This window comes from Herpailurus yagouaroundi, unplaced genomic scaffold (genome assembly GCF_014898765.1).
Source record: "Herpailurus yagouaroundi ecotype Mexico unplaced genomic scaffold, PumYag 246, whole genome shotgun sequence".
NCBI classification, from domain to species: Eukaryota; Metazoa; Chordata; class Mammalia; order Carnivora; family Felidae; genus Herpailurus; species Herpailurus yagouaroundi.
This window is the reverse complement of record NW_024412463.1, coordinates 5,412,092-5,423,552: the sequence shown is the minus strand read 5'-3', so window position 1 is coordinate 5,423,552 and position 11,461 is coordinate 5,412,092. Positions and strand designations below refer to the sequence as shown.

At 42.4% G+C, this 11,461-nt stretch overlaps 1 protein-coding gene across 1 annotated transcript; it reads right to left on the bottom strand.

Annotated features, from left to right (window-relative positions):
• Window positions 1-214: 214 nt before the first annotated feature.
• LOC121019888 (60S ribosomal protein L6-like) lies at window positions 215-10,389 on the bottom strand. The gene is made up of 2 exons (XM_040459682.1): window positions 10,383-10,389; window positions 215-1,147 (listed from the first exon to the last, which is right to left on the bottom strand). Exon 2 carries the CDS (start codon window positions 1,116-1,118, stop codon window positions 252-254), a length of 867 nt encoding a protein of 288 aa, XP_040315616.1. The 5' UTR covers window positions 1,119-1,147; window positions 10,383-10,389; the 3' UTR covers window positions 215-251.
• Window positions 10,390-11,461: the final 1,072 nt, after the last annotated feature.

Genomic DNA, 11,461 nt, shown 5'->3' with positions numbered 1-11,461 from the left:
ATCCCCCACTTTCCCATCTCCCCCACCTCCCATCCTACAATCGATTGGGTTGTTTAGTCACCAACGGATGTGGATCATCCATCTCTAAGGGCAATGTTTTATTTATGTCAAGACCTTGGAACACCTTTGATATTTGAATAGGGTTAACACGATTGGTTTCCTCCCAAAGCACATGACCTTTTATTTTTTTTTTTATTTATTTTTTTTTTTTTGAGATGGACTGTTATTTAATTAGGTTCTTTGTAAGAAATTTAGAACACCAATTTGTGAGGGTAAACTCCATTCGTGAGGGCAAACACAGAGCGGAGGTAGCCCTGAAGCTGAGGAACGGCTTTGATTTTTGGCAGAATTTGCGAGTCCACAGCTTTCTGATCAACCTTGCGCTGCTCTGTAATCTCATATTTCTCTTTCTCCGTGTCGAAGATCTCACCTTCCTGGTGTCTGGGCTTATGCAGCTTCTTCTTCTTAAAGTAAGCATCAGTGAGGTGTTTGGGGATTTTCACATTGCTGATATCAATTTTGGTGGAGGTGGCAATGACAAATTTCTGGTGTGTTCTACGCAGAGGAACTCGATTAAGGGACAGAGGTCCAGTCACAAGTAGCAAGCCACTGCTCAGTTGCTTCAGGAAAACCACTCTCTTGCCTCTGTGGCGCCCAGTGAGGATGATCAAAATGGTCCCAGGAGTGATGCTAGCTCGCAGTTTCCTCACATGCTGACTAAAAGGTTTTTTGCCGTGGCTCAACAGCTTCCGAGGCACATCTTCAGTAGGATAATACCTAGGCATTTTGCGAAGTTTCACCACTCGGGTACCACCATTCTTGTCACCACCAACTGGTTTTGTGACAGTAGCAAGAACCTTCTCCTTCTTTTTCTTTTCAATCCTGGATTTAGCTGCTGAATACTTCCTCTTGTACATGGCCTTTCTCGAATACATAGCCGATCGGGAATATCTGCCAATTCCTCTGACTAGGACGGGGTTTCGGCTGCAGTGGGGCTTCCCCTTCTTTGGCGTTTTAGCCTTGAGGTTACCCTTCTTCACCTTGCCACCAGCATCAGCCTTCTTGGCTTCAGGTTTCTTCTCCTTAGCATCCGGCTTCTCAGCTTTTTCGCCCGCCATCTTGCAAGATGGGAAAGAGCGCACATGACCTTTTAGATCATGATTATTAGTGAGGGTTCTTCTTTGGAGGTGGGGGGTTAATTTGCTTTTTCTGTTTGTTGTTGTTGTTGTTGTTGTTACACTATAAACGGCCTCAAAATTTCAGTGGTTTACAAAAACAAGTTATTTTCTTTTCTCACTTATGGATTTGAAGGGTGTGGCTCATTTGACTGAACATAGCTGAGCTGGGTTCTAGGCTGCAGGATAACCTGAGGTCTTTTCTCTGCATCGTCATTACTGAGGGTCCAGCAGCTAGCCAGGACATGATTTTGTTTGTTTTTGCCTTGGTATTGGTTTGGGTTCTTCATAAAGATTTTATCAATCATCTTTGAGTTCTTAAGAAGTCTCTTTCCCAAACTTTTTAAAAAGTCGTCTCATGTCACAGATGTTTTCTTTAAGGCTTGATTTGTTTTGTTTTGTTTTAGAACAGTTTTACGTTCACAGAAAAATAGAAAGGAAGGTACAGAGATTTCCTGCATACCCCCTGCCTCACACATGGACAGTCTACCCAATTATCAACCTACTGCCAGAGGGTATATTCACTATAATCAGTGAACCTGTATTAACACCCCATAATCAAACAAAGTCCCTAGTTTACATTACGGTTCACTCTCAGTGCTGTACAAGCTATGGCTTTGGAGAAATGTATAATGACATATATCCATCATTGTAGGATCAAACAGTCTTTTCACTGCCCTAAAAATCCTCTGTACTGCATCTATTCATCTCTCCCCGCCTTCCAACTGCTGGCAACCAGCAGTCTGGCAACCAGATTTTTACTGTCTCCATAGTTTCTCCTTTTGCATATCATAGAGTTGGGATCATACAGTGCACAATCTTTCCAGACTAGCTTGTTTAGCTTACTAACATTGCATTTAACGTTCTTCCAGGTCTTGATATGGCTTGATAGCTCATTCCCTTTTAGCACTGAATAATATTCCATTGTCTGGATGTGCCACAGTGTATCTATCCATCCACTCTGTATGAAAGAACATCTTGGTGGCTTCCAAATTTGTGCAATTATGAATAAAGGTACTATAAACATCCATGTGTAGTTTTTTGTGTAGATGTGAGTTTTCAACCCCTCTGGTTAAATACCAAAGAGCATAGTTGCTGGGTTGTAGGGTAAGACTGTGCTGAGTTGTGTAAGAAATGGGCAAACTATCTTCCAAAGTGACTATCCCAGTGTTCATTCCCACTAGTAGTGAAGCCATGTTCTTTTCATGGTAGATCATAGGAACACAAGAGAAGAAGCTACTTGTGCAGATATATTTAAGCCTTGTTTGCACCACTAACCTTAACATTTCCATAGTCAAAGCAAGTTACTTGGCCAAACCCAGGGATAAGGAAATATACCCCACTCACCACAAAGTCACAGCAATGGTAGGGAAAAACAATTCTATAACAGAAAAGGAGTGAAAACCTTAATGACAGGAAAGCAGTGAAATTATGATGATGCAGTCTACTACAGGAAGCCTAGGAAGCACTTCTGAAGATCTCCATGTGTCTCCAGAACAATTTGACCAATTTAACTGGATGGAAACCTCTTAAAGGGGTGACCATTTAATAGCCCTCCAGAGCTTAACACTATCACTTTTTCAATAAATTCTCTCTGAAAAACAATATAACTTCCAGTTTACTATCAAATGACTTGCATGCTGAGGGAGCCATATGGAAGCAAGAGGGACAAAATGCTTACACCTATGGAATATTATCAAGTATTCACTTTTAGACAGTGTGGGATGGTTCTGGAAAACTGGCTTCTGGAATCAGAACAGCATTCAAATCCTGGCTCTGCCATTTGCTAATTGTGTTACTCCTGGTAAGTTACTTGACCACTCTTTATTAATGTCTTCTCCTGCAAAATGGAGGCAATAGCATTGCCCACTTTGGGTGGGCAGAACAATGGGTCCCCAAAGATGTCTACCTTCTAATCTCTGAAACCTGTCATGCTGCATGGTAAAACAGACTTGCTGAGATAATTCAAGTTACTGACCAGTGACCTTAAGATAGTGAGATTATAATGGATTCTCCGAGTGGGCCCAATCACGAGCCTTTAGAAGCACAGAAAGGTCTCCAGTTGACTGCAAAGAGATATGGCAAAAGAAGTCAGAGGGATTCCAAGCAGGGGAAGGGGTTGACACACTGTTGCTAACTCAGATATGTAGGGGGGCCCAGGTGCAAGGACCAAAGATAGGCTTCCAGGAAATTAGGGCAGCCCCACCCTGCAGCCAGGAAGGAAACAGGGACCTCAGTTCTATAATCACAAACAACTGTAATTGCCAACCTCTATGATCACAGAATCCGACCTCTTCCCCAGAACGACCGCTAAGGAACGCAGCCCTGCACACACTTTGACTAGAAGCCAGTGAGACCTATTCTGGACTTGAGACTTCTAGAATACTGTGAGATAATAAATGGGTGTGGTTTCAGGCCACTACACATGTGGTGATTTGTTATGGCAGCAATAGAAAACTGATACGCCACCTCATAGCGTTGTGCTGAGAATTCAATGATGTAGAGCACTAATCATCAATCCCTGTTCACTGTTGTATTTATGTGTGTAACTTCTGGGGACTCCTACTGTTTTAAAACATCCAAACCGGAGCGCAATTTCCCAAACTCTCCTGGCATAAGAATATCATTAGCGGAAGATTTTTGGGTTCTGGCTAATTAGATGTGGTACCTAACAAGCAGTGTTTTCTGTGTTTGTGTGCACAAAGGCCTTCTGCTGTCTGGCAACCACAGAAAACAAGTTGTTACAAATCCAACCACTGTAACTTCTCATTAAGTTTCCCTGGTTACTGGCCATCAGCGAAAGCCTTTGTCTACCTTGAAATGCAAATGCTAACATTTCTCACCAACCAACTAGGCAAGATGAAAAGATCCTAGAACATGGTTACAGAATTTAGGAGAGAGGAAAGTGAATTTCGACGCTTTTCTTCTCCTCCCAAAATCTCTTTCGCTTCCCATATGATTCCTTTCTTTTCTTTTGCTTTCTTCTCCAACAGTAGTTGTCACACTAGAAGCTGACCCAAAGACTGACATATGGAAGGTGAAAAAGTCGGATTTGAAAAGTCTAGAGGCAGAGTAATTTGAGTATGAAAACAAAACAAAAACACAAAACCAAACCCAAAGCATTGAGTCAGTAAGAGCAGGCTTGAGACCCATGGGCACAATGCAAACTAGGTTATTCTTGCCTTTCTACAAACAGGTACCTTTCTTTTAAAGGATGCAGCAAGCATTACCTCCCTCTCAATCAGATGTGTAACTCCAGGAGAGAAATGAGTATGGCCTGCCACTCACGAGTTAGAAAACCAAACTGCTGCCTCTTCCGATCCAGCATTCTGCGACCCTGATCCAAAAAACCCCACCACACACAGGAGTACTGATGCATAGGGGCACTTGTACCCCAATGTTCATAGCAGCACTCTCAACAATAGCCAAATTATGGAAAGAGCCTAAATGTCCATCAAATGATGAATGGATAAAGAAATTGTGGTTTATATACACAATGGAATACTACGTGGCAATGAGAAAAAATGAAATATGGCCTTTTGTAGCAACGTGGATGGAACTGGAGAGTGTGATGCTAAGTGAAATAAGCCATACAGAGAAAGACAGATACCATGTGGTTTCACTCTTATGTGGATCCTGAGAAACCTAACAGGAACCCATGGGGGAGGGGAAGGAAAAAAAAAAAAAAAAGAGGTTAGAGTGGGAGAGAGCCAAAGCATAAGAGACTCTTAAAAACTGAGAACAAACTAAGGGTTGATGGGGGGTGGGAGGGAGGAGAGGGTGGGTGATGGGTATTGAGGAGGGCACCTTTTGGGATGAGCACTGGGTGTTGTATGGAAACCAATTTGACAATAAATTTCATATATAAATAAAAAAAAAACAAAAAAAAAAAACAAAAAAAAACAAAAAACCCCACCACTGTGCACCTCCAATAAAAGAAAGCCACTTATTGTGGTGGAGAGTGGGGTATCAGAACAATCTCGCCAATCCCCATCACTCCACCTTGAAATGTCTGGTGTGCTTAGCAAACAACGATGATTTTAAAAACTGCCCGCTGCTCTGAGTGGGACTTAGGCAAATGGCCCTCTCCCTAGTTTCACAAATTATAATTGTGCTCAGGCTTCCATGAGACCAGGAGGGAATATTTAGTCATACTCACCAATCCTGCAGCAGGGGAAAAAAAATCATAGTGGGGAAGGTCTACTAAGGGCTTTTATTTTCAATTACTCTTACCTGAGTTATCACAGTTTGGGTTCTGGACAAACAATTGCCATGGCAACCATTATCTCTAGCAATTTGTATTCTTTGCTCATTTTTGTTCCAGTTTTGCAAAGCATTAGTGTTTTCGTGTTCAATTTATTTTTACCAGTCAGTGATACTCACATAGGCAGCCATGCTTAACAGCCCCTCTCACACTGATATTATATTTTTTTAATGGCCATGCATAGGGAAGATGGTTTCTTTTGTTAACTGGGCATTAAAATGTACCTGCTCACACATCTGCTTTTTTTTTTTTTTTTTTTTTTTTTTTTTTACTGAAGTTTCCTTCAAAATGATTGAAAAAGATGGGCTGTCTTGAGGTAGCATCTTGCAACTCTTTGTAGTTGGGAACTGGTGAACAGGGCTGGCCTGAGCCGTACAACTTTTAAGGATGAAATTCAAAGAGAAAAGAATGGATGCCTAACCAGATTCCAGTAGCCCTTTCTCTAATCAAAGTACCAGCCTTATGGATCATTGCCTCTCCCAGCTCTATACCTGCCTCTCTATCACTTTCATAGATAAAAGTGCAACGTGCTGAGATTTGTCCCTTTAAAGGGTCTTTAATATCGACTTTCCTGTACTTTTATGCGAAATAATTACGCATCCGTTTAATCCTCTACCTTACCGAAATGTTACTTTGGTCTTTGGTGCTATGATTAGCACATACAAGAATAAATGCATAGCTAGTTTCCTGCTGGATGAGTTTTGGCTCCTCTGTGTGGATCATTCCTCCCGACAGACAGCACAAGGGAATCAGTTCTACTTGTTACCAAAAGGCTGTGGCGTAGACTCCCGGTGTGTTTTTTGGTGGGTTTTTTTCTTTTCCCACAAAATATCAAGCATTATTACTCCAGGCTAATTGCAGTGCCATGTGCTGTATTTAATTTAATGCTTGCACTTTTCATTTTACATGGAGGTAAAAGAATATTTAGGAACATTAAGCATTACTACAGTTGTTTTCAAACGGTAGCATACCTCAGAATCACCTGGATGGCTTCTTAAAACTCAGATTCTGCATGTCTTGGGTAGAGTCTAAGAATTTGCATTTCTAATAAGTTCTCAGGAGATACTGATGCAGCTGGTCAAGTCGCCACATCTTTAGAAAAACTGCACCATAGTATACTTGATTAAAATATTTAATTTGGGGGCATTTGGGGGGCTCAATCGGTTGAGCATCTGACTCTTGATTTCGGCTCAGGTCATAATCCCAGGGTCATGGGACTGAACCCCAAGCCAGGCTCTGTACTGAGTGTGGAGCCTGCTGAAGATTCTCTCTTGGGCGCCTGGGTGGCTCATTGGGTTAAGCCTCTGACTCTTGGTTTTGGCTCAAGTCATGATCTCGTGGTTTCATGAGTTCAAGCCCCACGTCGGGCTCTGCGCTGAACATGCAGAGCCTGCTTGGGATTCTCTGTCTTCCTCTCTCTCTGCCCCCACCCCCCGCATGCCCTTCTAGTTCTCTCTCAAAATAAATAAATACACTTAAAAAAAAGGCTCTGTCTCTTTCCTTCTTCCCCTCTCCCCCACTTGCATGGTCTCTATTTCTCTTAAACATAAAATATAAATTAAAATATCTAATTTGGTTCAAGTATAACAGGGATCACAGATTCTTTCTAAGATTCAAATAAGTTGGGGGGTAGGGAGCCTGCAGACCCTCCCAAGAGAAATTCATCCCCACAGAAGTAAAAGAGCATAATTAGTGGGCCCCGGAATGAATAGTTTACAAAAGAGGGATAAGCTTGAGTTAGGAGTGATATCTCTCAAGTCTGTCTTCTGGCCCAGCCCGAAGATGTTAGTATACTAACATCTATGCCCTGTGGAAAGTAGGAAGCTCTAAGGAAAATCTGCAAGATAGTCCTTTGGACCCCAAGAATCTCTTGCTTTGGGGTCCTTCGAAAATGGAGCTGAGTAGAAGGGAGAAAGGGAGATCTCTTCCAGCCTTCCCTCTTCCCCAGTGACGTCTCGACTCTGCAGTTTTGAGATTTAAAGGCAGTGCCTAGCAGAGCATTGGTACATCAGCACAGGCTGCCAGCAAAGAGGCAGGAGATGCCCTGCAGGAGACAGACACTTCCAACAGTGGCCAATACAGTCACACCCAATGGATGCTCAGCAAATATGGTGAAAATCAGCCATTGCTTAGAGGGAGACAGTGTTGCACAATAAACCACAAAGACACCGGCTGAATATCCAGAATAATTTTGACAACTCTGAGAAGAAACAGCATGAATGAGAAAACCCTGAGACCAACTCAGTCACTTTACATTCATTTGTTCACTCAGTCAATAGTCACCGAGTGCCGACTATATTTCAGACATTGTGCCAAGTGGCATAAAAAGAGATCAGCTATACAGATATGGGCCTGTGTTGAAACTTAAAATTCACACATCAATAAAATAATTAGAGCATATATGCTGTATATGCTGGTTGTTCAGGGTCAGAAACAGAGGGAAACTTAGTTAAGAGTAGAGTAGAGTAGAGTAGAGTAGAGTAGAGTAGAGTAGAGTAAATGGTGAAAGAAATGTTTGGCCAGAGTGCGAGGTAAAGAAAGGAAGACAAAGGCTTGGTCATGGAGCGACAAAGTTTACACTGTCATGTTTTGTGTCCAAATAACATGTCTCGGTGGGATGCTGGGTTATAAGTCCTTTACAATAGTGGCCAAACAGGGCTGGCCAGACATGGCTGGGCTACTTCAATGAAAAAACACCAGAATCTGAATTCATCTCCTGAGTTCAGGGCAGCGGTTCCCAAGGTCTCATCAAGGACAAAGAAAGAAATTCTAAAGTAGGATGGGTAAGCTGAGCATATCTTTACTGCAGAGTGATTGCTCTCTTTTCATAGTGAGGTTTTTCAGGTTCTTTTTTCTCTATATAATTTCCCCGAATGGTCTCTTCTCTTCCCATGGATGCGGACTCCTGTATTCACGGAAGCAGTCCTAGCTGCCACTGCATGCTTAATGCAAGGTTATTTGTTGTTCTCCCAAAGCCTGCAGTCTGTCTGGGGGACTTCCTCTGTCTTATAACTACACCACTAGGAGCACGTGGCCCCCAGGGTTGCTGTGAAGGAGAGTTACTGAAGAGTCTGCAGGTGTTTTTAAGAGACAGGCTGGCAATGGCTTTCATCGTTACTTCCCCGTTAGCCAGGACCCTGTTACACGATTCCAGTTTTCCTGCAAGGAAGCCTGGAAAAACATGCATTTTAAGGATGGCTAACAGTCTCTGCCAGATGCCCAGTCTCTGTCTCCACCTCTGACATCTCACCGGGGCTTCAAACCCACTTATCTGATGGCCAAATGGGACCGGTTCTCTCCAAAAGCAGCCTCTCTCTGCATTCCATTTATGAATACATAAGGCCACCCGAGTCTCCGATTGGAAAGCCTTCCTTCTTTCTTCCTCCTCCCCAGGTCTATCCATTTATGGTCGTAGTCTGTCTCCTTCTCCCCATCTTCGCCACGGCTATGCCAGGACATAGCCGTATCTGCAGACTGCCTCTCTGGCCTCTCTGTCTCTGATTACCCCCCTCCTGCTTCCTTTCCTCTCCATTCCCCAAATTCAAGCTAAGTTATTTATTATGAATGGGAATTTGATCATTTCTCTTTTGTACCTTTTTTTTTTTTTTTTTTTTTTTTTTTTAGCTTCCTTTTGTCCTTAGGAAAAGTCCAGCTTCTCACCCATGGATTGTGAGACCTTGAATAATTAAACTCTCCTTCTATTCCCAGAAAAGGGAATAATTATTGAAGCAATTCAAAAATAAGCATTATTATTTAATTATCACTTTGATAAATGTTACAGGAAAGTATTGGCTGCTAGCAAAGTGCTAGGGATATTTAACCTAACCTGGGGTGACAGGTCTAACCTCAACCTGGGGGTCGGCACAGGCCCCCATTAATTGAAGAATTAATATTTAAGCTGAGAGTTGGAGAAACCAAGGAAAACAGTGGGGACAGACAGGCAATTCAGGGCCACAGGCTCACGGGGCTCAAAGACAATGGGAAGGGTGCCCCAGGATACAACGCGTTTTTCTACGTAAATGCATTTCTTGAGTGCTACAAAGCTGTGACCCTTTTTCGGAGAAACAACATTTCAGAGAAGAAAGCAGTGTGTAGAAAGGCTATGGGCAACTTAAGGAAGGTGTGCTGATCTCAAATACTTGACTCGAATCACTCTTTGTCAGTTTACTTGCTAAAATTTGATTTTCTAAATGGGAACACTCTCAAGTCACTTGGGAAATGTAAATTAAGCTTTTACCAACCCTCCCATGTACGCACACTGACCAATAAAGTAAGACTTCACAGAGATGAAGGCCAAGAGTTTGTTCAGACTTTTTGTTTTCTTAAATTTAGAATCCTCAGGAAAGTCTGGTGTATCCCATTCGAGGACCGAAACTTGAGAAAATGCGACCTAAAACATCAACAAATCGGGACCAATTCCTGCACCACCAGCTTACCTCTCATCTGGTGTCCAGAATGATGCCACTTCGTTAAAAACACAAACAAGACACAACAAAGCCAGATTACAAATTTTTAAGCAACTAAGGGTGTTTATCAAGCATATTCTGCTTTGTCTTCCTTCTTTTTTCCCTTCTTACCCGAGTAGCTGTTACTAGGCTGGAATGTGGAAGTGATAGACAAGTTGGATAATCCCAAAGGCTTGCTCTTTTTAGAATGAAGTCGATCGTTATGTAAATTAGCTAGAGCTTTCTATCGTAGCTGTTTGTATATTCATCTTATCTCTTTCAATGAACTTCGAGCTTCTGGAGTCCTACGGTCTGTATTTCTTCAGTAAAATCCTTCTTCTTCATCGTACAACCTTGCTTATAATAGTCTAAATGAATGTAGTGAAGGAAACACTCTAATCATGGCCCATTTCAAATGGAATAAAATCCAAGTTGGGTTACAAATAGCTACAAAACACTGATAGGGGCTCTGCCTAACTCTAGGATTTCAGTTCCTACCTCCAGTCTCCTTAGTCAATATGTTGAGGTGACCTTGGCCCTCCTGTGCTCAAACACTCCAAATTCCCTCCCCACCCCCCAAACACTGGGATCATGGCACAGCTGGGCTCTTTACATAATCCAAAGCTCGGCTCGGATGCCACCTGCTCAGAGAAGTGAACACAAACCATAGTATCTAAAGCAGGACCACGTCGGCCATTGCTTCTTGTTTCGTCAAGTTCTCGGATTTTCCTCATGTCACTCTATGAAATGACCTAACTCAGTCGCCTGTGGATCTCCCTCTCTTTCTGCTGTGTAACAGACAGTCCATGGCTGTCATGACTTGATCTGCCACGTGACACATATACACGTACGTGCAGGGACTGAATCCACACAACTCCCCACGTTCCACAACCTAGAGCCTGTACAAGTCAGCATCTATACCAGCAGAAGACGGATGTCTCGCTCAGATTAAAACAACGCAAGGAGAGTCTAATAAGCAATTTATTTACTAAGTTGCAGGCAGTGCATAGAAAACTGCAATAGTTTCCAGGGGCTGGTTAAAACAGAGGTGCTACCCAAGGCCAACCTAAACAGATGAAGAATTGAAGGGGATACCTAAGGCTAGCTAGAGAGCACCATGGAGAGAAGACTTCCTTGCCAGGACTGTAAGACGATGGGAGTGTGAGGGGCATTGAGGGAAATAAACACTCCTCCCTCTGAATTCTTCCCTCTGTTATAATCTCCTTAGGTTCCCCATTAACTGAACTAAAAGGAAGTTAGAAAATAAGCAAGAGGACTTTTATACCTTTTTATCTTAAGATGATTCTAGATTCACAAGCAGTGGTGAGAAATAAGGCAGAGAGATACCCTGTAGCCTTTTACCCAGTTGCCCTATTGGTAACAGTTTGCAAAAGTGTAAATTCGTAAATTTGAAAAACAATGTTATATTGACATTCAAGACGCAGAACACTTCCATCAGCCAAAGATCCCTAATGCTACTGTTTTTATACTCTGTATCCATTTCCCTCTCACCCATGCCAGTGCACGAACCTCTGGCAACCACTTCTCTATTCTCTAATTCTGTAATTTTGTTATTT

Bases quoted from the DNA above. Each gene is read 5' to 3' on its own strand.
- LOC121019888 (XM_040459682.1), bottom strand. From the start codon at position 1,118: ATGGCGGGCGAAAAAGCTGAGAAGCCGGATGCTAAGGAGAAGAAACCT.